At 40.0% G+C, this 22901-nt stretch overlaps 16 protein-coding genes and 1 pseudogene across 16 annotated transcripts; 8 read left to right on the top strand and 9 right to left on the bottom strand.

The window, feature by feature from the left end:
- Positions 1 to 178: 178 nt before the first annotated feature.
- LOC115483318 lies at positions 179 to 10311 on the bottom strand. Its single transcript, XM_030224701.1, has 4 exons — positions 9833 to 10311; positions 8050 to 8601; positions 6431 to 6637; positions 179 to 661 (listed from the first exon to the last, which is right to left on the bottom strand). The coding sequence occupies exons 1-4, from the start codon at positions 10239 to 10241 to the stop codon at positions 234 to 236; spliced, it is 1596 nt and encodes a 531-aa protein (XP_030080561.1). The 5' UTR covers positions 10242 to 10311; the 3' UTR covers positions 179 to 233.
- Positions 892 to 5791, top strand: LOC115483302 (histone H4). Its single transcript, XM_030224655.1, has 2 exons — positions 892 to 959; positions 5425 to 5791. Exon 2 carries the CDS (start codon positions 5425 to 5427, stop codon positions 5734 to 5736), a length of 312 nt encoding a protein of 103 aa, XP_030080515.1. The 5' UTR covers positions 892 to 959; the 3' UTR covers positions 5737 to 5791.
- Positions 6324 to 6781, bottom strand: LOC115483297 (histone H2A). The gene has a single exon (XM_030224650.1). It carries the CDS (start codon positions 6744 to 6746, stop codon positions 6372 to 6374), a length of 375 nt encoding a protein of 124 aa, XP_030080510.1. The 5' UTR covers positions 6747 to 6781; the 3' UTR covers positions 6324 to 6371.
- LOC115483299 (histone H2B) lies at positions 6951 to 7415 on the top strand. Its single transcript, XM_030224652.1, has one exon. It carries the CDS (start codon positions 6993 to 6995, stop codon positions 7362 to 7364), a length of 372 nt encoding a protein of 123 aa, XP_030080512.1. The 5' UTR covers positions 6951 to 6992; the 3' UTR covers positions 7365 to 7415.
- LOC115483296 (histone H1-like) lies at positions 7794 to 8681 on the bottom strand. The gene has a single exon (XM_030224649.1). It carries the CDS (start codon positions 8621 to 8623, stop codon positions 7874 to 7876), a length of 750 nt encoding a protein of 249 aa, XP_030080509.1. The 5' UTR covers positions 8624 to 8681; the 3' UTR covers positions 7794 to 7873.
- A 190-nt stretch (positions 10312 to 10501) lies between the features above and the next one.
- Positions 10502 to 10923, top strand: LOC115483301 (histone H4). Its single transcript, XM_030224654.1, has one exon. It carries the CDS (start codon positions 10557 to 10559, stop codon positions 10866 to 10868), a length of 312 nt encoding a protein of 103 aa, XP_030080514.1. The 5' UTR covers positions 10502 to 10556; the 3' UTR covers positions 10869 to 10923.
- A 523-nt stretch (positions 10924 to 11446) lies between these two features.
- LOC115483298 (histone H2A) lies at positions 11447 to 11904 on the bottom strand. Its single transcript, XM_030224651.1, has one exon. The coding sequence runs from the start codon at positions 11867 to 11869 to the stop codon at positions 11495 to 11497; it is 375 nt and encodes a 124-aa protein (XP_030080511.1). The 5' UTR covers positions 11870 to 11904; the 3' UTR covers positions 11447 to 11494.
- Positions 11905 to 12073: 169 nt separating this feature from the next.
- On the top strand, positions 12074 to 12538 carry LOC115483300 (histone H2B). Its single transcript, XM_030224653.1, has one exon. It carries the CDS (start codon positions 12116 to 12118, stop codon positions 12485 to 12487), a length of 372 nt encoding a protein of 123 aa, XP_030080513.1. The 5' UTR covers positions 12074 to 12115; the 3' UTR covers positions 12488 to 12538.
- Positions 12539 to 12916: 378 nt separating this feature from the next.
- LOC115483295 (histone H1-like) lies at positions 12917 to 13804 on the bottom strand. The gene has a single exon (XM_030224648.1). The coding sequence runs from the start codon at positions 13744 to 13746 to the stop codon at positions 12997 to 12999; it is 750 nt and encodes a 249-aa protein (XP_030080508.1). The 5' UTR covers positions 13747 to 13804; the 3' UTR covers positions 12917 to 12996.
- Positions 13805 to 14929: 1125 nt separating this feature from the next.
- LOC115483317 lies at positions 14930 to 20555 on the bottom strand. Its single transcript, XM_030224700.1, has 4 exons — positions 20082 to 20555; positions 18296 to 18847; positions 16677 to 16883; positions 14930 to 15381 (listed from the first exon to the last, which is right to left on the bottom strand). Exons 1-4 carry the CDS (start codon positions 20488 to 20490, stop codon positions 14954 to 14956), a joined length of 1596 nt encoding a protein of 531 aa, XP_030080560.1. The 5' UTR covers positions 20491 to 20555; the 3' UTR covers positions 14930 to 14953.
- LOC115483312 (histone H4) lies at positions 15625 to 16046 on the top strand. The gene has a single exon (XM_030224689.1). It carries the CDS (start codon positions 15680 to 15682, stop codon positions 15989 to 15991), a length of 312 nt encoding a protein of 103 aa, XP_030080549.1. The 5' UTR covers positions 15625 to 15679; the 3' UTR covers positions 15992 to 16046.
- LOC115483310 (histone H2A) lies at positions 16570 to 17027 on the bottom strand. The gene has a single exon (XM_030224687.1). The coding sequence runs from the start codon at positions 16990 to 16992 to the stop codon at positions 16618 to 16620; it is 375 nt and encodes a 124-aa protein (XP_030080547.1). The 5' UTR covers positions 16993 to 17027; the 3' UTR covers positions 16570 to 16617.
- Positions 17197 to 17618, top strand: LOC115483311 (histone H2B). Its single transcript, XM_030224688.1, has one exon. It carries the CDS (start codon positions 17239 to 17241, stop codon positions 17608 to 17610), a length of 372 nt encoding a protein of 123 aa, XP_030080548.1. The 5' UTR covers positions 17197 to 17238; the 3' UTR covers positions 17611 to 17618.
- Positions 18042 to 18927, bottom strand: LOC115483309 (histone H1). Its single transcript, XM_030224686.1, has one exon. It carries the CDS (start codon positions 18867 to 18869, stop codon positions 18120 to 18122), a length of 750 nt encoding a protein of 249 aa, XP_030080546.1. The 5' UTR covers positions 18870 to 18927; the 3' UTR covers positions 18042 to 18119.
- Positions 20556 to 20743: 188 nt separating the features above from the next.
- Positions 20744 to 21077, top strand: LOC115483313 (histone H4-like). The gene has a single exon (XM_030224690.1). It carries the CDS (start codon positions 20805 to 20807, stop codon positions 21075 to 21077), a length of 273 nt encoding a protein of 90 aa, XP_030080550.1. The 5' UTR covers positions 20744 to 20804.
- A 177-nt stretch (positions 21078 to 21254) lies between these two features.
- LOC115483316 lies at positions 21255 to 22093 on the bottom strand (annotated as a pseudogene).
- Positions 22094 to 22166: 73 nt separating this feature from the next.
- LOC115483307 (histone H2B-like) lies at positions 22167 to 22665 on the top strand (the record flags this gene model as incomplete). Its single annotated transcript, XM_030224678.1, has 2 exons — positions 22167 to 22215; positions 22355 to 22665. Coding segments are annotated over exons 1-2 (360 nt in total), but the record flags the coding sequence as incomplete, so codon positions are not given.
- Between the last annotated feature and the right edge of the window lie 236 nt (positions 22666 to 22901).

The raw sequence follows: 22901 nt of genomic DNA, 5'->3' as shown, positions 1-22901 counted from the left end.
TCCTTACTCAATTACTTGACTAGGACTAGGACTAGTTAGTGACATTTGCTCTAACCTACATTTTATTATGTAAATATAAACCTATATACTCGTTTCCTTTATTTTTATATCAACTCAAATTCAAAATGATTGTCGTTTAAACGAAAATAGGAATCTCCTTGTTATATTGTGGTCCTAAAAAGGACCGATTTGTTGGGTGCGATTTGTATATGTACAAGGCAGAGAGAAGCAATTTAAGCGCGCTCGCCGCGAATACGTCTGGCCAGTTGAATGTCCTTGGGCATGATTGTGACACGCTTAGCATGGATGGCACACAAGTTTGTATCTTCGAATAGGCCAACCAAATAGGCTTCGCTAGCTTCCTGGAGAGCCATCACAGCTGAGCTCTGGAAACGAAGGTCAGTCTTGAAGTCTTGAGCGATTTCACGCACTAGACGCTGGAACGGCAACTTGCGAATAAGCAATTCAGTGCTCTTCTGGTAGCGACGAATTTCACGCAGAGCAACAGTGCCAGGGCGATAGCGATGAGGTTTCTTGACACCGCCAGTAGCTGGTGCACTTTTACGTGCTGCCTTAGTGGCCAACTGCTTGCGAGGAGCCTTGCCTCCAGTTGATTTGCGAGCGGTCTGCTTTGTACGAGCCATTTTTTTCTCTCTTTCACAATTCTTACTTTACACTGTCACTGTTAAAAACACAATAATCGAGATGCTCGCTTACGCATCGCTTATATAGAAAACTGGTGGTGAGTTAGAATGAGATAGACATATTCGTTACTCATGTTAAATGCTATGCGCTCTACTCTACAAGTTGAGAGGGTAGTGTGTGAGAGGGATGCAAGCATTTGTGTGCTCCCTCGTGTTTTCGGGTTTCTCGGTATAAATATAAGTGGATGTAACGATGCAGACATTAGTTTGTTTCTGACATTCGTGAAGTGTTCATTAAAAAGTAAAAAGTGAAAAATGACTTTTTTTTTTTTTTTTTTTTTTTTTTTTTTTTCTTTATTTTGTTGCAGCTTATTGTCTTAGACTCTATAGCGCATTTAGCTCTAAACCTTAACTAATGGGAGGGCAGATATGCCAATTATTCTGCACTTGTAGCTACTATCTTAATTAGTTCTAATATTGTCTAGAGGATGCAATCTCTTCAGTCTTCGCCTATTGTTGTTTATAGCCAGGTTGCTTGCGAGATGGTTAGGATGCGCTGCAAGTCTGTCCGCGTATCTTGAACTGTGTCGCCCAATGAGTTCAGCAACTGTGGGAATTGCTAAATCCCTATGTAAGACTGAGTTTCTTACAAACCAGCTGGCTCCAGTCCATCTGCGTAGTGCTTTATTCTGCAGGGTCTGAATTTTGTTCCTTGTAGTCTTCGCCGAGGAGCCCCATAGAGAGATACCATATACGAAGGTTGGGACAACTATTGCCTTGTAGATGGCGGCCTTGCTGCTGTAAGACAACTTGCTTGAAGCTCTCAGCATCCAGTCGAGGGTTTTTAGCTTGCTTTTGCATTTTGAGGTTACTTGACTTATGTGCGCTTTAAAAGTCAGCCTTCTGTCAAGAGTGATACCAAGGTACTTTACTTTTGAGGCTTTGGGAATAGTGGGCCCCAATGCAACGCTTGGGCAATCTCCTCTTCTAGTGGCGAAGGTAGTATGTACAGACTTTTGTGCATTAATGGTGATACACCACCGTTTTGCCCAGCGTCCGAAAGAGTCCAGATATTTTTGTAGTGAGTCTGAAGCTTCTTGCGCAGATACGTGACGTGATAAGATGGCGGTGTCATCTGCATAGGTCGCTATGAGTACTGCATCTGTACTTCCTATATTTGGCTCGGGAGTTGGCATATCTCCTGTGAATAAAGTATAAAGTGTTGGGCCTAGAACACTACCCTGTGGTACTCCAGCCATAATTGGTCTAGTCAAGGATACTGCTTGCCCCCTTGACACTTGGAAGGTTCTTCCAATAAGGTATGAGGATAGCAACGCGAAAAATGGGGCTGGAAGGGTGGTCCTCACTTTCTGCAGCAGTCCCAGGTGCCAAACTCGATCAAACGCCTGTTTGATGTCTAAAAAGACGGCAGAGCAGTACATCTTTTCTTCAAAGGCTCCAAGGATATGGTGCACAACTCTGTGAACCTGTTCCGGTGTTCCATGCTGTCTCCTGAAGCCAAACTGATGGTTTGGAATGGCCTCCTGGCGTCCCAGATGTGTCAGTACTCGTTCCAGAAATATTCTTTCGAATATTTTGGAGAGTACTGGCAACAGGCTAATTGGTCTGTACGACTCAATTTCTCCCACGGGTTTGCCAGGCTTAGGAATCATCACAATCACGGCGCGCTTCCAGCAGGCTGGAAAGTGCCGGATGCGGAGCATGGCGTTGTACACCATAGTTATGTAGTCTATGGTGGAGTCAGGCAGTGCTCTAAGGACTCTGCCGTTTATTAGATCATATCCAGGGGATTTTTTTGCCTTCACTCTTCTGATGTGTTCAAGAACCTCTTCTTTTGTACATCCAGTTATCTGGTCTTCAGCTGGGAGGGGCGAGAGAACGATGTCTTCTGTTGCTTCGATTTCTGAGGCCTCTGCGGTAATCACCGGCGTGAATTGGTCTTGAAGGTGGTTTGCAAAAGCCTCAGCTTGAGCTTCGTCACCAATGTGCCAGGAACCAGAAATGCTCCGAATGGGATGTCGACGTATTGGCTGCCGTTTGAGCTTTCTTGTAAATTTCCATAATTGAAACTCTGCGTCAGTGGGCGATTCAGCTCGTACCAGCGCATCGCTGATACACCTCTTTTGAAGCAGGGCGAGAGCAGCTTTAAGATGCCTCGTGGCTTCGTTGTACGTGGATTTGGCATCAGGCGTGCGTAATCTTAACCAGCGTCTCCTGGCCCATCTTTTGTGTATTAGTAGGTGTTGGGCCTCCAAGGTGAGGGGGATGTTGTACGGAGACTGTTGTCTTGTTTGGCAAGATGGTGGGGCGGCTTGGTGCGCAGCTTTGACTATTTCTTCCTGCAGTTTGTTTGCTGCGTAGTCCACGTCTTCAGGAGTGTTAAGTTCCATTTCTATGTGCAAAGAGTAATGGAGCTCGCGCCTAAAGACTCCTAAATCTGATCCTGCTGGCAGTAGTTGTTTCCTAATGGGCAAGGGCTGTGGCTGCGCGTGGATTGTGACTATTAGTGGCAGGTGGTCAGAGGATAGGTCCAAGGATTCTTCAATGGTCAATTGCCGGTCACAGATGCCTTTGTAGACAGCGAAGTCGATTGCCGAGGGCCTGTGTCCATTAATTGGGTAACGGGTGGGGGCTCCAGTCGCCAATATGCTGAATTGTAAGTTTTGAATCGCCTCAAATATGACTTCCCCGCGACGATTCGCACTATTGCTTCCCCAAAATGGGTGCCATCCATTCCAGTCGCCGCCGATGAGGGTCTTATTCAACCTTTGGCCTAGAACCTGTTCCATGTGATGATCACACAGACCAGTGTTTGGCGGAAGATAAATTGACGCAACTTCGATCGCTCCAATAGACGTAGGCAGGGTGATGGCTGAGACCTGCATTGTTGCGTTGCAAATTGACAGTAAAGGTGTATGCGGTATTGTTGCTCGTATGAGGATTGAGGATCCACCAAAGCAGTTTGCTCCTTCACCATGAGCCTGATAGTGTTCGTATCCGAAAATTTGTGTAGTGGGGCACTCATGAGTTTCTGTTATTAACATTATATCTATGTTTTCTTGTGAGAGAAACGCAGCCAGTTCCTGAGTCTTGTTTCTCAGGCCATTGGCGTTCCAGATACCCACACGTAAAGCCATTATTTGTAGGCAAGCTTGGTTATGATGGCCATTAAACTGTTTAGCATGGTTGCTTGTTGGGATTGTACTTCTCGCATCGCTTTGAGCTCGGCATTAATTGCGTCAAACTGACGTTGTTGTTGCTGAAGCATTTCAGTGAACAAAGTGTCACTTGTGGTATTCTTATTTGACGGTCCACCTCTAGCGGCCTGTGCGTAAGAAACACCACTAATAGGCGTTGCAAAGCTCGTGGCTTGGGTAATGCTCCGGGGCCTTGTAATTTCGGAAGCAGTACTCGGACCCGTAGACGGTGTTTGTGTGGGACTCCTTTTTTGTGCTGGGGATTGCAATTTGCGCAACCGCTTGTATACTTGGCAGCCCTTATAGTTGGCTGGGTGCTGTAACTCACAGTGCACACAAGTTGGTGCCTGGTCCTTTTCGCGGGTGCAGTCTTTGGATGCGTGTTTCCCGGCGCAACGCACACACCTGGGAGCTTTGTGGCAGTAGCGTTGTGTGTGTCCAAATTCTTGACAGCGATGGCATTGTGTCAGGTCGTTGTATCTTCTTGGCAGTTCCACTGTGCAGCGTTGCCTGCAGACAACTCGAATGTCCAAAATTTCTTTGTTGTTGGGGGCCTGAGCCACGACAACAAAAAATATATTTAGCGGTGTTTTGTCCATACGGCTCAGTGGGTTGTGCACATTTGTAATTGTGTGGCCTTTGGTTTCCAATTCCTTTTTAATTAGTGTTGTATCAGTGCTGGAGTGAAGCCCTTTGAACACGACTCTATATGGTTTGTCCTCCTTAAGCTGGTAGCAGTGGAACTCCAATTCCAGCTTAGTAAAGTGGTCTATAACTCTGCGATAGTCCTCACTGCATTGGGTTAATACACCTATGTTATTCTTCTTTGGCTTAATTACGTATGATTTAGCATCAATTACTTTATCTATTATCTGTTGAAGTAGGGCCACAGACTTGATGTTTGGACACCATATGGGGGGCGGACGAGGTTTCGGTGTAGTTTGCTGGTCGGTCAATACTGGGGCTTCTGGAGCTACAGGTGATTCGCTGTAGTCTTCATCTTCTTCTACGAGCAGTGAAAATCGATTTTCTGATATTAATGCTGCATTGCTGGTGCTTGGTTCGTCGAAGATGAGCCTTTTCTTGATGGTTTTTGGTGAATTTGGCTGTTTACGTTTCGTGTTTTTGTTGTTAGTGATGCCTTGCACGGAGGCGATATCTATTTTTGAGTTTATTGGCATGATGGAGGCTTGCCTATTTGCCATCACAACGTTAAGCTGGGCTTGCATTTCTGCATTTACCTTTACAGCTGTAGCGCGGTCATTGACATTAGATGTCATCGCGGATTGTGCTTTTGAGTGCAGGCGCACTCGCGCCAAGCGACGAAATTTCGTAAATTGCAATTAAAGCAATTGAGTTACGCGGAAGCAAGCGATAAGAAAACGCTGCGTGTGCGGTTTTTGTTGCTGTTGCGTTGAAGAATGCACCGCAAAGTTCTATTTTTAGAACTCTGCAGCAGTAGAGCTTAAGCGAAGGCTGTTCGAATTCACGTCTTTACAGGTCGAACGACTGATCGCGATTGAAAAAAAAAAAAAAAAAAAAAAAAAAAAAAAAAAAAAAAAATGACTGGTCGTGGTAAAGGTGGCAAAGGCTTGGGTAAAGGAGGTGCAAAGCGTCATCGCAAAGTGTTGCGTGATAATATCCAGGGTATCACGAAGCCAGCTATCCGTCGTTTAGCTCGTCGTGGTGGCGTGAAGCGAATCTCTGGACTTATCTATGAAGAAACTCGTGGCGTTCTTAAGGTCTTTTTGGAAAATGTTATTCGTGATGCTGTCACATACACCGAACACGCCAAGAGGAAGACAGTCACAGCCATGGATGTTGTCTATGCGCTGAAAAGGCAAGGTCGCACACTGTACGGCTTTGGCGGTTAGGAAAGAAGAAAGTATAAAAAGCAACTTACACTCGCACCAATCGGTCCTTTTCAGGACCACCAACATGTTTCCCTAAAAGAGCTTGAAAATATAAAATTCAATATACATTTTTTTTTTTTTTCGCAAACCAAATCGGTATTGGGCATATATTTAGCTGATGTTCAGTATTGGCTACGAAATGATCGAGAAATTGAATTAATTCCGTCTAGTTAAACCATTTGGTTTCGACATTTATGAAAAATTTGAAGCTATCAAAAAGAAGTATTGTGCATATTTCATATTCGAATAAGAATTCGATGTTACAGAAATCTTAGCTAAGCTGCGGTGAAAACTCGCGTGTATTTCAAGGGTACATTGCCAAATTTATAGTTTACATATCAGCAATATTAGCAATATTTCAGTTCAACATATTTGAAACCTTTGGAATATGGAACAGAAACACTAAATGACTAAATGAATGGCGATGACTGTACTTTTCTCAGCGTCTACCATCTGTAAATTTTCCCTTTATTTTTTCTTATTATATACATATTATTTAGAATGTTTACGTATGAAAAAAGTCATCTCTTTTGTATAAATTGGTCGTCCTGAAAAGGACGTTTGGTTTCGATTTGCGTAAATTCGTTATTAGTAATTTAAGCCTTCTTTTCGGTCTTCTTGGGCAACAAAACTGCTTGGATGTTAGGCAACACACCGCCCTGGGCAATAGTGACGCCTGAAAGCAGTTTATTCAACTCCTCATCGTTGCGGATGGCCAATTGCAGATGGCGAGGGATAATTCTGGTTTTCTTGTTATCGCGGGCTGCATTACCAGCCAACTCCAAAACTTCAGCGGCCAAGTATTCCATAACAGCCGCCAAGTACACTGGAGCACCGGCACCAACACGCTCGGCATAGTTGCCTTTGCGAAGAAGACGGTGAATACGACCAACGGGGAACTGAAGGCCAGCGCGGTTCGAACGCGACTTTGCCTTTCCCTTAACTTTTCCACCTTTACCACGGCCAGACATTTCTTAAATTCTTTTTTTTTCACTTTAACACTGCACAAACAAGTATCGAATGCCCAGCCCTCTCAACAATATGACAACTTATACTTTTTTCACTACCTACTTTTTCAGGTAAACGAGGGTGAGTTGTGCTGTGCGCAAACATGAAAACGTTGTACAAAAAAAACCTATAAATGTTAAGCAATTTGTGTGCTTCTGTCAAACATTTGTGAAGTGAGTTAAAGTGAACTTGAGTGAATAATAACAATCATGCCGCCTAAGACAAGTGGAAAGGCAGCCAAAAAGGCTGGCAAAGCCCAGAAGAATATTACCAAGAATGATAAGAAGAAGAAGCGTAAGAGGAAGGAAAGCTACGCCATCTACATTTACAAAGTGCTAAAGCAGGTCCATCCTGACACTGGAATCTCGTCAAAGGCCATGAGCATCATGAATAGCTTTGTGAACGACATTTTTGAGCGTATCGCTGCTGAAGCCTCTCGTTTGGCCCACTACAACAAACGTTCTACGATTACCAGTCGGGAAATCCAAACTGCAGTCCGTCTTCTGTTGCCCGGAGAGTTGGCCAAGCACGCTGTCAGTGAAGGAACAAAGGCAGTTACCAAGTACACTAGCTCCAAGTAAATCTTAGCTTGATGTATGCAGAACACCCAAAAGCAAAAGGCCCTTTTCAGGGCCACAAATCTTTTTTCAAAGAATATGAAATATTTCCATGCTAACAAAATTTCTGATTCTGATTCTGAATAGATTACCTTTAATTCTTATTGTATAAAACTTACTGAAGCAAATATATTTGCTTGCTATTCAAGAAAAACTATAAAATTATCGTTACTCCACAAATATCCCACTACAATTTCCTACGTTTTTATTATGATGAAGTTGGACACGTAAAAACTATTTGACGAAAACAGAAATTAACATCGAATATATTTCAAATATTGCTGCTGACTAAATAGGATCCGTTTCTTTTTATATTACTTTTAACAGCAACAAGAAAGATACAGGTAGAAAAATATTTTTTTTTCTCTTGGATATATAAAATTGTAGTCCTGAAAAGGACTTTGTTTAATAGCAAATTTCATAGTTTTGAAATTTGTTCATACTCTGTCTGAAGAGTATATTTCGATGTGAAATTACTTCTTTGTTGCAGACGCAGTTTTTGCCTTTGGCTTCTTGGCAGCAGCTTTTTTTGGCGACGCAGCCGCGACAACCTTCTTAGGCTTAGCACTGGTGGTCTTAGGTTTAGGAGTTTTTGGCTTTGCTGCGCTTGACTTTGCCTTTGCTGTTGTGGGCTTGGCTTTAATAGTACCAACTTTCTTTGCATCTTTGGCCTTCGCTTTTTCAGCTTTCTTCTTGTCAACACTCTTTTTGGTCACCACAGCCTTCGACAACTTCTTATCAGCGACTCCCTTTGGTTTCTTGGTAGCACATATAGTTTTCTTTTTAGCTGCTGCTGCCGACGAAGTTACCTTCTTGGATTTCTTCTCTACAGAGGACACCTTAGGCTTAGGCTCCTTTTTGGAAGATGCAGACAACTTAAACGAACCAGATGCACCCTTGCCCTTTGTTTGAATCAACTTTCCATTCGCAACTGAATTCTTCAGGTACTTCTTAATGAATGGGGCTAGTTTTTGGGCATCGCACTTGTAAGTGGCACTGATATATTTCTTTATAGCCAAAAGGGATGAGCCACCACGTTCCTTTAAATTTTGTATCGATGCATCCACCATCTGCTGAGTTGGTGGGTGTGTTGGAGGAGCCGTTGTTTTCTTTGCCTTCGATGCGGATGCGGATGCTGGCTTTTTAGCAGCTACCTTCTTCTCAGCTGAGGCTGTTTGGGGAGTCACGGGAGACGCAGATACTGCAACAACGGAATCAGACATTTTTATTCAGCACTTCTTTACTTCTTCACTATAAAAACAAATGCAACGTTTTTGTTTAATCGAAATTTGCCAGCTGCGGCATGGCATTTTGGTCACCCGTTTCAGTGAGAATCGAGGAGGAAGGCTACGCGAGAATGTTTTTGCTATTGAACGTTCGTTACACAGAAGTTTACAATTACCATTTTATTGATTTATCTTTTTGAACAATTTATACATGGAATTTAAACTAAATAGTTAATTGAACATATTCCAAAATGTTTGAAAAATTGAAAAAATAAGTTCTCAGTTTGTTAAATATGATTTAACGATTTTTAATTGCCATCTAAAGTTTGACATTGTATGATAGCAAAATAAGATATCTTGGAAAAATCGCATTTTTAATTAAATAATAATGAAAATGTTAACAAATTATGTTGACAGATAATAATTCATTAATTTTTTTGTCAAATTCAACTATTAATATGAACATTCCTTATATCTTTCTCTTTTAAATGCGATTTTAACTAACCCATTTGGTGTTGAAAGCAGACTTGCATTCGAGGCAACGCAATACAAAAATGGTTTGTAAAAATAAAATCTTCTCCTTAACAATAAATATATGTTAATAAAGATAATATTAGAAGAAAAATGTTTTATTCTCTTTACTTGCATCAAACATATAGTCATTTCATATCGTAATATTATATATATAATGCGATATACACTTCTCCCTCACCAAGAAATACAGTGATAAAATATTTTTTCATCTAAGCCACTTTATTTTATTAAGAAGAATGCTAAAATGTTTAAAAACTAATATAGTTTTATCTTCAATAGGAAGTGCTTATAAAAATAAAAGGAAAATCTCAGAAAAGAAATATATTATCTTAAGTTACATCAAACGTATCACACATTAACGATACGTTCACATTCGATATTCGCTTTAAAAATACACATTTTTTTGTTAAGCAAGAAACGTTTACCTTTAACAAAAATATATTGAGATCCTTACTCAATTACTTGACTAGGACTAGGACTAGTTAGTGACATTTGCTCTAACCTACATTTTATTATGTAAATATAAACCTATATACTCGTTTCCTTTATTTTTATATCAACTCAAATTCAAAATGATTGTCGTTTAAACGAAAATAGGAATCTCCTTGTTATAAATATTGTGGTCCTGAAAAGGACCGATTTGTATATGTACAAGGCAGAGAGAAGAAATTTAAGCGCGCTCGCCGCGAATACGTCTGGCCAGTTGAATGTCCTTGGGCATGATTGTGACACGCTTAGCATGGATGGCACACAAGTTTGTATCTTCGAATAGGCCAACCAAATAGGCTTCGCTAGCTTCCTGGAGTGCCATCACAGCTGAGCTCTGGAAACGAAGGTCAGTCTTGAAGTCTTGAGCGATTTCACGCACTAGACGCTGGAACGGCAACTTGCGAATAAGCAATTCAGTGCTCTTCTGGTAGCGACGAATTTCACGCAGAGCAACAGTGCCAGGGCGATAGCGATGAGGTTTCTTGACACCGCCAGTAGCTGGTGCACTTTTACGTGCTGCCTTAGTGGCCAACTGCTTGCGAGGAGCCTTGCCTCCAGTTGATTTGCGAGCGGTCTGCTTTGTACGAGCCATTTTTTTCTCTCTTTCACAATTCTTACTTTACACTGTCACTGTTAAAAACACAATAATCGAGATGCTCGCTTACGCATCGCTTATATAGAAAACTGGTGGTGAGTTAGAAAGAGATAGACATATTCGTTACTCATGTTAAATGCTATGCGCTCTACTCTACAAGTTGAGAGGGTAGTGTGTGAGAGGGATGCAAGCATTTGTGTGCTCCCTCGTGTTTTCGGGTTTCTCGGTATAAATAGAAGTGGATGTAACGATGCAGACATTAGTTTGTTTCTGACATTCGTGAAGTGTTCATTAAAAAGTAAAAAGTGAAAAATGACTGGTCGTGGTAAAGGTGGCAAAGGCTTGGGTAAAGGAGGTGCAAAGCGTCATCGCAAAGTGTTGCGTGATAATATCCAGGGTATCACGAAGCCAGCTATCCGTCGTTTAGCTCGTCGTGGTGGCGTGAAGCGAATCTCTGGACTTATCTATGAAGAAACTCGTGGCGTTCTTAAGGTCTTTTTGGAAAATGTTATTCGTGATGCTGTCACATACACCGAACACGCCAAGAGGAAGACAGTCACAGCCATGGATGTTGTCTATGCGCTGAAAAGGCAAGGTCGCACACTGTACGGCTTTGGCGGTTAGGAAAGAAGAAAGTATAAAAAGCAACTTACACTCGCACCAATCGGTCCTTTTCAGGACCACCAACATGTTTCCCTAAAAGAGCTTGAAAATATAAAATTCAATATACATTTTTCGTAAACCAAATCGGTATTGGGCATATATTTAGCTGATGTTCAGTATTGGCTACGAAATGATCGAGAAATTGAATTAATTCCGTCTAGTTAAACCATTTGGTTTCGACATTTATGAAAAATTTGAAGCTATCAAAAAGAAGTATTGTGCATATTTCATATTCGAATAAGAATTCGATGTTACAGAAATCTTAGCTAAGCTGCGGTGAAAACTCGCGTGTATTTCAAGGGTACATTGCCAAATTTATAGTTTACATATCAGCAATATTAGCAATATTTCAGTTCAACATATTTGAAACCTTTGGAATATGGAACAGAAACACTAAATGACTAAATGAATGGCGATGACTGTACTTTTCTCAGCGTCTACCATCTGTAAATTTTCCCTTTATTTATTCTTATTATATACATATTATTTAGAATGTTTACGTATGAAAAAAGTCATCTCTTTTGTATAAATTGGTCGTCCTGAAAAGGACGTTTGGTTTCGATTTGCGTAAATTCGTTATTAGTAATTTAAGCCTTCTTTTCGGTCTTCTTGGGCAACAAAACTGCTTGGATGTTAGGCAACACACCGCCCTGGGCAATAGTGACGCCTGAAAGCAGTTTATTCAACTCCTCATCGTTGCGGATGGCCAATTGCAGATGGCGAGGGATAATTCTGGTTTTCTTGTTATCGCGGGCTGCATTACCAGCCAACTCCAAAACTTCAGCGGCCAAGTATTCCATAACAGCCGCCAAGTACACTGGAGCACCGGCACCAACACGCTCGGCATAGTTGCCTTTGCGAAGAAGACGGTGAATACGACCAACGGGGAACTGAAGGCCAGCGCGGTTCGAACGCGACTTTGCCTTTCCCTTAACTTTTCCACCTTTACCACGGCCAGACATTTCTTAAATTCTTTTTTTTTCACTTTAACACTGCACAAACAAGTATCGAATGCCCAGCCCTCTCAACAATATGACAACTTATACTTTTTTCACTACCTACTTTTTCAGGTAAACGAGGGTGAGTTGTGCTGTGCGCAAACATGAAAACGTTGTACAAAAAAAACCTATAAATGTTAAGCAATTTGTGTGCTTCTGTCAAACATTTGTGAAGTGAGTTAAAGTGAACTTGAGTGAATAATAACAATCATGCCGCCTAAGACAAGTGGAAAGGCAGCCAAAAAGGCTGGCAAAGCCCAGAAGAATATTACCAAGAATGATAAGAAGAAGAAGCGTAAGAGGAAGGAAAGCTACGCCATCTACATTTACAAAGTGCTAAAGCAGGTCCATCCTGACACTGGAATCTCGTCAAAGGCCATGAGCATCATGAATAGCTTTGTGAACGACATTTTTGAGCGTATTGCTGCTGAAGCCTCTCGTTTGGCCCACTACAACAAACGTTCTACGATTACCAGTCGGGAAATCCAAACTGCAGTCCGTCTTCTGTTGCCCGGAGAGTTGGCCAAGCACGCTGTCAGTGAAGGAACAAAGGCAGTTACCAAGTACACTAGCTCCAAGTAAATCTTAGCTTGATGTATGCAGAACACCCAAAAGCAAAAGGCCCTTTTCAGGGCCACAAATCTTTTTTCAAAGAATATGAAATATTTCCATGCTAACAAAATTTCTGATTCTGATTCTGAATAGATTACCTTTAATTCTTATTGTATAAAACTTACTGAAGCAAATATATTTGCTTGCTATTCAAGAAAAACTATAAAATTATCGTTACTCCACAAATATCCCACTACAATTTCCTACGTTTTTATTATGATGAAGTTGGACACGTAAAAACTATTTGACGAAAACAGAAATTAACATCGAATATATTTCAAATATTGCTGCTGACTAAATAGGATCCGTTTCTTTTTATATTACTTTTAACAGCAACAAGAAAGATACAGGTAGAAAAATATTTTTTTTTCTCTTGGATATATAAAATTGTAGTCCTGAAAAGGACTTTGTTTAATAGCAAATTTCATAGTTTTGAAATTTGTTCATACTCTGTCTGAAGAGTATATTTCGATGTGAAATTACTTCTTTGTTGCAGACGCAGTTTTTGCCTTTGGCTTCTTGGCAGCAGCTTTTTTTGGCGACGCAGCCGCGACAACCTTCTTAGGCTTAGCACTGGTGGTCTTAGGTTTAGGAGTTTTTGGCTTTGCTGCGCTTGACTTTGCCTTTGCTGTTGTGGGCTTGGCTTTAATAGTACCAACTTTCTTTGCATCTTTGGCCTTCGCTTTTTCAGCTTTCTTCTTGTCAACACTCTTTTTGGTCACCACAGCCTTCGACAACTTCTTATCAGCGACTCCCTTTGGTTTCTTGGTAGCACATATAGTTTTCTTTTTAGCTGCTGCTGCCGACGAAGTTACCTTCTTGGATTTCTTCTCTACAGAGGACACCTTAGGCTTAGGCTCCTTTTTGGAAGATGCAGACAACTTAAACGAACCAGATGCACCCTTGCCCTTTGTTTGAATCAACTTTCCATTCGCAACTGAATTCTTCAGGTACTTCTTAATGAATGGGGCTAGTTTTTGGGCATCGCACTTGTAAGTGGCACTGATATATTTCTTTATAGCCAAAAGGGATGAGCCACCACGTTCCTTTAAATTTTGTATCGATGCATCCACCATCTGCTGAGTTGGTGGGTGTGTTGGAGGAGCCGTTGTTTTCTTTGCCTTCGATGCGGATGCGGATGCTGGCTTTTTAGCAGCTACCTTCTTCTCAGCTGAGGCTGTTTGGGGAGTCACGGGAGACGCAGATACTGCAACAACGGAATCAGACATTTTTATTCAGCACTTCTTTACTTCTTCACTATAAAAACAAATGCAACGTTTTTGTTTAATCGAAATTTGCCAGCTGCGGCATGGCATTTTGGTCACCCGTTTCAGTGAGAATCGAGGAGGAAGGCTACGCGAGAATGTTTTTGCTATTGAACGTTCGTTACACAGAAGTTTACAATTACCATTTTATTGATTTATCTTTTTGAACAATTTATACATGGAATTTAAACTAAATAGTTAATTGAACATATTCCAAAATGTTTGAAAAATTGAAAAAATAAGTTCTCAGTTTGTTAAATATGATTTAACGATTTTTAATTGCCATCTAAAGTTTGACATTGTATGATAGCAAAATAAGATATCTTGGAAAAATCGCATTTTTAATTAAATAATAATGAAAATGTTAACAAATTATGTTGACAGATAATAATTCATTAATTTTTTTGTCAAATTCAACTATTAATATGAACATTCCTTATATCTTTCTCTTTTAAATGCGATTTTAACTAACCCATTTGGTGTTGAAAGCAGACTTGCATTCGAGGCAACGCAATACAAAAATGGTTTGTAAAAATAAAATCTTCTCCTTAACAATAAATATATGTTAATAAAGATAATATTAGAAGAAAAATGTTTTATTCTCTTTACTTGCATCAAACATATAGTCATTTCATATCGTAATATTATATATATAATGCGATATACACTTCTCCCTCACCAAGAAATACAGTGATAAAATATTTTTTCATCTAAGCCACTTTATTTTATTAAGAAGAATGCTAAAATGTTTAAAAACTAATATAGTTTTATCTTCAATAGGAAGTGCTTATAAAAATAAAAGGAAAATCTCAGAAAAGAAATATATTATCTTAAGTTACATCAAACGTATCACACATTAACGATACGTTCACATTCGATATTCGCTTTAAAAATACACATTTTTTTGTTAAGCAAGAAACGTTTACCTTTAACAAAAATATATTGAGATCCTTACTCAATTACTTGACTAGGACTAGGACTAGTTAGTGACATTTGCTCTAACCTACATTTTATTATGTAAATATAAACCTATATACTCGTTTCCTTTATTTTTATATCAACTCAAATTCAAAATGATTGTCGTTTAAACGAAAATAGGAATCTCCTTGTTATAAATATTGTGGTCCTGAAAAGGACCGATTTGTATATGTACAAGGCAGAGAGAAGAAATTTAAGCGCGCTCGCCGCGAATACGTCTGGCCAGTTGAATGTCCTTGGGCATGATTGTGACACGCTTAGCATGGATGGCACACAAGTTTGTATCTTCGAATAGGCCAACCAAATAGGCTTCGCTAGCTTCCTGGAGTGCCATCACAGCTGAGCTCTGGAAACGAAGGTCAGTCTTGAAGTCTTGAGCGATTTCACGCACTAGACGCTGGAACGGCAACTTGCGAATAAGCAATTCAGTGCTCTTCTGGTAGCGACGAATTTCACGCAGAGCAACAGTGCCAGGGCGATAGCGATGAGGTTTCTTGACACCGCCAGTAGCTGGTGCACTTTTACGTGCTGCCTTAGTGGCCAACTGCTTGCGAGGAGCCTTGCCTCCAGTTGATTTGCGAGCGGTCTGCTTTGTACGAGCCATTTTTTTCTCTCTTTCACAATTCTTACTTTACACTGTCACTGTTAAAAACACAATAATCGAGATGCTCGCTTACGCATCGCTTATATAGAAAACTGGTGGTGAGTTAGAAAGAGATAGACATATTCGTTACTCATGTTAAATGCTATGCGCTCTACTCTACAAGTTGAGAGGGTAGTGTGTGAGAGGGATGCAAGCATTTGTGTGCTCCCTCGTGTTTTCGGGTTTCTCGGTATAAATAGAAGTGGATGTAACGATGCAGACATTAGTTTGTTTCTGACATTCGTGAAGTGTTCATTAAAAAGTAAAAAGTGAAAAATGACTGGTCGTGGTAAAGGTGGCAAAGGCTTGGGTAAAGGAGGTGCAAAGCGTCATCGCAAAGTGTTGCGTGATAATATCCAGGGTATCACGAAGCCAGCTATCCGTCGTTTAGCTCGTCGTGGTGGCGTGAAGCGAATCTCTGGACTTATCTATGAAGAAACTCGTGGCGTTCTTAAGGTCTTTTTGGAAAATGTTATTCGTGATGCTGTCACATACACCGAACACGCCAAGAGGAAGACAGTCACAGCCATGGATGTTGTCTATGCGCTGAAAAGGCAAGGTCGCACACTGTACGGCTTTGGCGGTTAGGAAAGAAGAAAGTATAAAAAGCAACTTACACTCGCACCAATCGGTCCTTTTCAGGACCACCAACATGTTTCCCTAAAAGAGCTTGAAAATATAAAATTCAATATACATTTTTCGTAAACCAAATCGGTATTGGGCATATATTTAGCTGATGTTCAGTATTGGCTACGAAATGATCGAGAAATTGAATTAATTCCGTCTAGTTAAACCATTTGGTTTCGACATTTATGAAAAATTTGAAGCTATCAAAAAGAAGTATTGTGCATATTTCATATTCGAATAAGAATTCGATGTTACAGAAATCTTAGCTAAGCTGCGGTGAAAACTCGCGTGTATTTCAAGGGTACATTGCCAAATTTATAGTTTACATATCAGCAATATTAGCAATATTTCAGTTCAACATATTTGAAACCTTTGGAATATGGAACAGAAACACTAAATGACTAAATGAATGGCGATGACTGTACTTTTCTCAGCGTCTACCATCTGTAAATTTTCCCTTTATTTATTCTTATTATATACATATTATTTAGAATGTTTACGTATGAAAAAAGTCATCTCTTTTGTATAAATTGGTCGTCCTGAAAAGGACGTTTGGTTTCGATTTGCGTAAATTCGTTATTAGTAATTTAAGCCTTCTTTTCGGTCTTCTTGGGCAACAAAACTGCTTGGATGTTAGGCAACACACCGCCCTGGGCAATAGTGACGCCTGAAAGCAGTTTATTCAACTCCTCATCGTTGCGGATGGCCAATTGCAGATGGCGAGGGATAATTCTGGTTTTCTTGTTATCGCGGGCTGCATTACCAGCCAACTCCAAAACTTCAGCGGCCAAGTATTCCATAACAGCCGCCAAGTACACTGGAGCACCGGCACCAACACGCTCGGCATAGTTGCCTTTGCGAAGAAGACGGTGAATACGACCAACGGGGAACTGAAGGCCAGCGCGGTTCGAACGCGACTTTGCCTTTCCCTTAACTTTTCCACCTTTACCACGGCCAGACATTTCTTAAATTCTTTTTTTTTCACTTTAACACTGCACAAACAAGTATCGAATGCCCAGCCCTCTCAACAATATGACAACTTATACTTTTTTCACTACCTACTTTTTCAGGTAAACGAGGGTGAGTTGTGCTGTGCGCAAACATGAAAACGTTGTACAAAAAAAACCTATAAATGTTAAGCAATTTGTGTGCTTCTGTCAAACATTTGTGAAGTGAGTTAAAGTGAACTTGAGTGAATAATAACAATCATGCCGCCTAAGACAAGTGGAAAGGCAGCCAAAAAGGCTGGCAAAGCCCAGAAGAATATTACCAAGAATGATAAGAAGAAGAAGCGTAAGAGGAAGGAAAGCTACGCCATCTACATTTACAAAGTGCTAAAGCAGGTCCATCCTGACACTGGAATCTCGTCAAAGGCCATGAGCATCATGAATAGCTTTGTGAACGACATTTTTGAGCGTATTGCTGCTGAAGCCTCTCGTTTGGCCCACTACAACAAACGTTCTACGATTACCAGTCGGGAAATCCAAACTGCAGTCCGTCTTCTGTTGCCCGGAGAGTTGGCCAAGCACGCTGTCAGTGAAGGAACAAAGGCAGTTACCAAGTACACTAGCTCCAAGTAAATCTTAGCTTGATGTGTGCAGAACACCCAAAAGCAAAAGGCCCTTTTCAGGGCCACAAATCTTTTTTCAAAGAATATGAAATATTTCCATGCTAACAAAATTTCTGATTCTGATTCTGAATAGATTACCTTTAATTCTTATTGTATAAAACTTACTGAAGCAAATATATTTGCTTGCTATTCAAGAAAAACTATAAAATTATCGTTACTCCATAAATATCCCACTACAATTTCCTACGTTTTTATTATGATGAAGTTGGACACGTAAAAACTATTTGACGAAAACAGAAATTAACATCGAATATATTTCAAATATTGCTGCTGACTAAATAGGATCCGTTTCTTTTTATATTACTTTTAACAGCAACAAGAAAGATACAGGTAGAAAAATATTTTTTTTTCTCTTGGATATATAAAATTGTAGTCCTGAAAAGGACTTTGTTTAATAGCAAATTTCATAGTTTTGAAATTTGTTCATACTCTGTCTGAAGAGTATATTTCGATGTGAAATTACTTCTTTGTTGCAGACGCAGTTTTTGCCTTTGGCTTCTTGGCAGCAGCTTTTTTTGGCGACGCAGCCGCGACAACCTTCTTAGGCTTAGCACTGGTGGTCTTAGGTTTAGGAGTTTTTGGCTTTGCTGCGCTTGACTTTGCCTTTGCTGTTGTGGGCTTGGCTTTAATAGTACCAACTTTCTTTGCATCTTTGGCCTTCGCTTTTTCAGCTTTCTTCTTGTCAACACTCTTTTTGGTCACCACAGCCTTCGACAACTTCTTATCAGCGACTCCCTTTGGTTTCTTGGTAGCAGATATAGTTTTCTTTTTAGCTGCTGCTGCCGACGAAGTTACCTTCTTGGATTTCTTCTCTACAGAGGACACCTTAGGCTTAGGCTCCTTTTTGGAAGATGCAGACAACTTAAACGAACCAGATGCACCCTTGCCCTTTGTTTGAATCAACTTTCCATTCGCAACTGAATTCTTCAGGTACTTCTTAATGAATGGGGCTAGTTTTTGGGCATCGCACTTGTAAGTGGCACTGATATATTTCTTTATAGCCAAAAGGGATGAGCCACCACGTTCCTTTAAATTTTGTATCGATGCATCCACCATCTGCTGAGTTGGTGGGTGTGTTGGAGGAGCCGTTGTTTTCTTTGCCTTCGATGCGGATGCGGATGCTGGCTTTTTAGCAGCTACCTTCTTCTCAGCTGAGGCTGTTTGGGGAGTCACGGGAGACGCAGATACTGCAACAACGGAATCAGACATTTTTATTCAGCACTTCTTTACTTCTTCACTATAAAAACAAATGCAACGTTTTTGTTTAATCGAAATTTGCCAGCTGCGGCATGGCATTTTGGTCACCCGTTTCAGTGAGAATCGAGGAGGAAGGCTACGCGAGAATGTTTTTGCTATTGAACGTTCGTTACACAGAAGTTTACAATTACCATTTTATTGATTTATCTTTTTGAACAATTTATACATGGAATTTAAACTAAATAGTTAATTGAACATATTCCAAAATGTTTGAAAAATTGAAAAAATAAGTTCTCAGTTTGTTAAATATGATTTAACGATTTTTAATTGCCATCTAAAGTTTGACATTGTATGATAGCAAAATAAGATATCTTGGAAAAATCGCATTTTTAATTAAATAATAATGAAAATGTTAACAAATTATGTTGACAGATAATAATTCATTAATTTTTTTGTCAAATTCAACTATTAATATGAACATTCCTTATATCTTTCTCTTTTAAATGCGATTTTAACTAACCCATTTGGTGTTGAAAGCAGACTTGCATTCGAGGCAACGCAATACAAAAATGGTTTGTAAAAATAAAATCTTCTCCTTAACAATAAATATATGTTAATAAAGATAATATTAGAAGAAAAATGTTTTATTCTCTTTACTTGCATCAAACTTATAGTCATTTCATATCGTAATATTATATATATAATGCGATATACACTTCTCCCTCACCAAGAAATACAGTGATAAAATATTTTTTCATCTAAGCCACTTTATTTTATTAAGAAGAATGCTAAAATGTTTAAAAACTAATATAGTTTTATCTTCAATAGGAAGTGCTTATAAAATAAAAGGAAAATCTCAGAAAAGAAATATATTATCTTAAGTTACATCAAACGTATCACACATTAACGATAGATACGTTCACATTCGATATTCGCTTTAAAAATACACATTTTTTTATTAAGCAAGAAACGTTTCCCTTTAACAAAAATATATTGAGATCCTTACTCAATTACTTGACTAGGACTAGGACTAGTTAGTGACATTTGCTCTAACCTACATTTTATTATGTAAATATAAACCTATATACTCGTTTCCTTTATTTTTATATCAACTCAAATTCAAAATGATTGTCGTTTAAACGAAAATAGGAATCTCCTTGTTATAAATATTGTGGTCCTGAAAAGGACCGATTTGTATATGTACAAGGCAGAGAGAAGAAATTTAAGCGCGCTCGCCGCGAATACGTCTGGCCAGTTGAATGTCCTTGGGCATGATTGTGACACGCTTAGCATGGATGGCACACAAGTTTGTATCTTCGAATAGGCCAACCAAATAGGCTTCGCTAGCTTCCTGGAGTGCCATCACAGCTGAGCTCTGGAAACGAAGGTCAGTCTTGAAGTCTTGAGCGATTTCACGCACTAGACGCTGGAACGGCAACTTGCGAATAAGCAATTCAGTGCTCTTCTGGTAGCGACGAATTTCACGCAGAGCAACAGTGCCAGGGCGATAGCGATGAGGTTTCTTGACACCGCCAGTAGCTGGTGCACTTTTACGTGCTGCCTTAGTGGCCAACTGCTTGCGAGGAGCCTTGCCTCCAGTTGATTTGCGAGCGGTCTGCTTTGTACGAGCCATTTTTTTCTCTCTTTCACAATTCTTACTTTACACTGTCACTGTTAAAACACAATAATCGAGATGCTCGCTTACGCATCGCTTATATAGAAAACTGGTGGTGAGTTAGAAAGAGATAGACATATTCGTTACTCATGTTAAATGCTATGCGCTCTACTCTACAAGTTGAGAGGGTAGTGTGTGAGAGGGATGCAAGCATTTGTGTGCTCCCTCGTGTTTTCGGGTTTCTCGGTATAAATAGAAGTGGATGTAACGATGCAGACATTAGTTTGTTTCTGACATTCGTGAAGTGTTCATTAAAAAGTAAAAAGTGAAAAATGACTGGTCGTGGTAAAGGTGGCAAAGGCTTGGGTAAAGGAGGTGCAAAGCGTCATCGCAAAGTGTTGCGTGATAATATCCAGGGTATCACGAAGCCAGCTATCCGTCGTTTAGCTCGTCGTGGTGGCGTGAAGCGAATCTCTGGACTTATCTATGAAGAAACTCGTGGCGTTCTTAAGGTCTTTTTGGAAAATGTTATTCGTGATGCTGTCACATACACCGAACACGCCAAGAGGAAGACAGTCACAGCCATGGATGTGTCTATGCGCTGAAAAGGCAAGGTCGCACACTGTACGGCTTTGGCGGTAGGAAAGAAGAAGTATAAAAAGCAACTTACACTCGCACCAATCGGTCCTTTTCAGGACCACCAACATGTTTCCCTAAAAGAGCTTGAAAATATAAAATTCAATATACATTTTTCGCAAACCAAATCGGTATTGGGCATATATTTAGCTGATGTTCAGTATTGGCTACGAAATGATCAAGAAATTGAATTAATTCCGTCTAGTTAAACCATTTGGTTTCGACATTTATGAAAATTTGAAGCTATCAAAAAGAAGTGCATATTTCATATTCGATGTTACAGAAATCTTAGCTAAGCTGTGGTGAAAACTCGCGTGTATTTCAAGGGTACATTGCCAAATTTATAGTTTACATATCAGCAATATTAGCAATATTTCAGCTCAACATATTTGAAACCTTTGGAATATGGAACAGAAACAGTAAATGACTAAATGAATGGCGATGACTGTACTTTTCTCAGCGTCTACCATCTGTAAATTTTCCCTTTATTTATTCTTATTATATACATATTATTTAGAAGTTTACGTATGAAAAAAGTCATCTCTTTTGTATAAATTGGTCGTCCTGAAAAAGGACGTTTGGTTTCGATTTGCGTAAATTCGTTATTAGTAATTTAAGCCTTCTTTTCGGTCTTCTTGGGCAACAAACTGCTTGGATGTTAGGCAACACACCGCCCTGGGCAATAGTGACGCCTGAAAGCAGTTTATTCAACTCCTCATCGTTGCGGATGGCCAATTGCAGATGGCGAGGGATAATTCTAGTTTTCTTGTTATCGCGGGCTGCATTACCAGCCAACTCCAAAACTTCAGCGGCAAGTATTCCATAACAGCCGCCAAGTACACTGGAGCACCGGCACCAACACGCTCGGCATAGTTGCCTTGCGAAGAAGACGGTGAATACGACCAACGGGGAACTGAAGGCCAGCGCGGTTCGAACGCGACTTTGCCTTTCCCTTAACTTTTCCACCTTTACCACGGCCAGACATTTCTTAAAATTCTTTTTTTTTTCACTTTAACACTTGCACAAACAGATATCGAATGCCCAGCCCTCTCAACAATATGACAACTTATACTTTTTTCCACTACCCTACTTTTTCAGGTAAACGAGGTGAGTTGTGCTGTTCGCAAACATGAAAACGTTGTACAAAAAAAACCTATAAATGTTAAGCATTTGTGTGCTTCTGTCAAACATTTGTGGAGTGAGTTAAAGTGAACTTGAGTGAATAATAACAATCATGCCGCCTAAGACAAGTGGAAAGGCGCCAAAAAGGCTGGCAAAGCCCAGAAGAATATTACCAAGAATGATAAGAAGAAGAAGCGTAAGAGGAAGGAAAGCTACGCCATCTACATTTACAAAGTGCTAAAGCAGGTCCATCCTGACACTGGAATCTCGTCAAAGGCCATGAGCATCATGAATAGCTTTGTGAACGACATTTTTGAGCGTATTGCTGCTGAAGCCTCTCGTTTGCCCACTACAACAAAAACGTTCTACGATTACCAGTCGGAAATCCAAACTGCAGTCCGTCTTCTGTTGCCCGGAGAGTTGGCCAAGCACGCTGTCAGTGAAGGAACAAAGGCAGTTTACCAAGTACACTAGCTCCAAGTAAATCTTAGCTTGATGTATGCAGAACACCCAAAAGCAAAAGGCCCTTTTCAGGGCCACAATCTTTTTTCAAAGAATATGAAATATTTCCATGCTAACAAAATTTCTGATTCTGATTCTGAATATTACCTTTAATTCTTATTGTATAAAACTTACTGAAGCAAATATATTTGCTTGCTATTCAAGAAAAA

The sequence above is a fragment of the Drosophila hydei genome, unplaced genomic scaffold, assembly GCF_003285905.1.
Source record: "Drosophila hydei strain 15085-1641.00,03,60 unplaced genomic scaffold, DhydRS2 tig00008116-arrow-pilon, whole genome shotgun sequence".
In the NCBI taxonomy this organism is placed as follows: Eukaryota; Metazoa; Arthropoda; class Insecta; order Diptera; family Drosophilidae; genus Drosophila; species Drosophila hydei.
The sequence above is the reverse complement of the archived record's forward strand: the minus strand, read 5'-3'. Positions and strand labels throughout refer to the sequence as shown.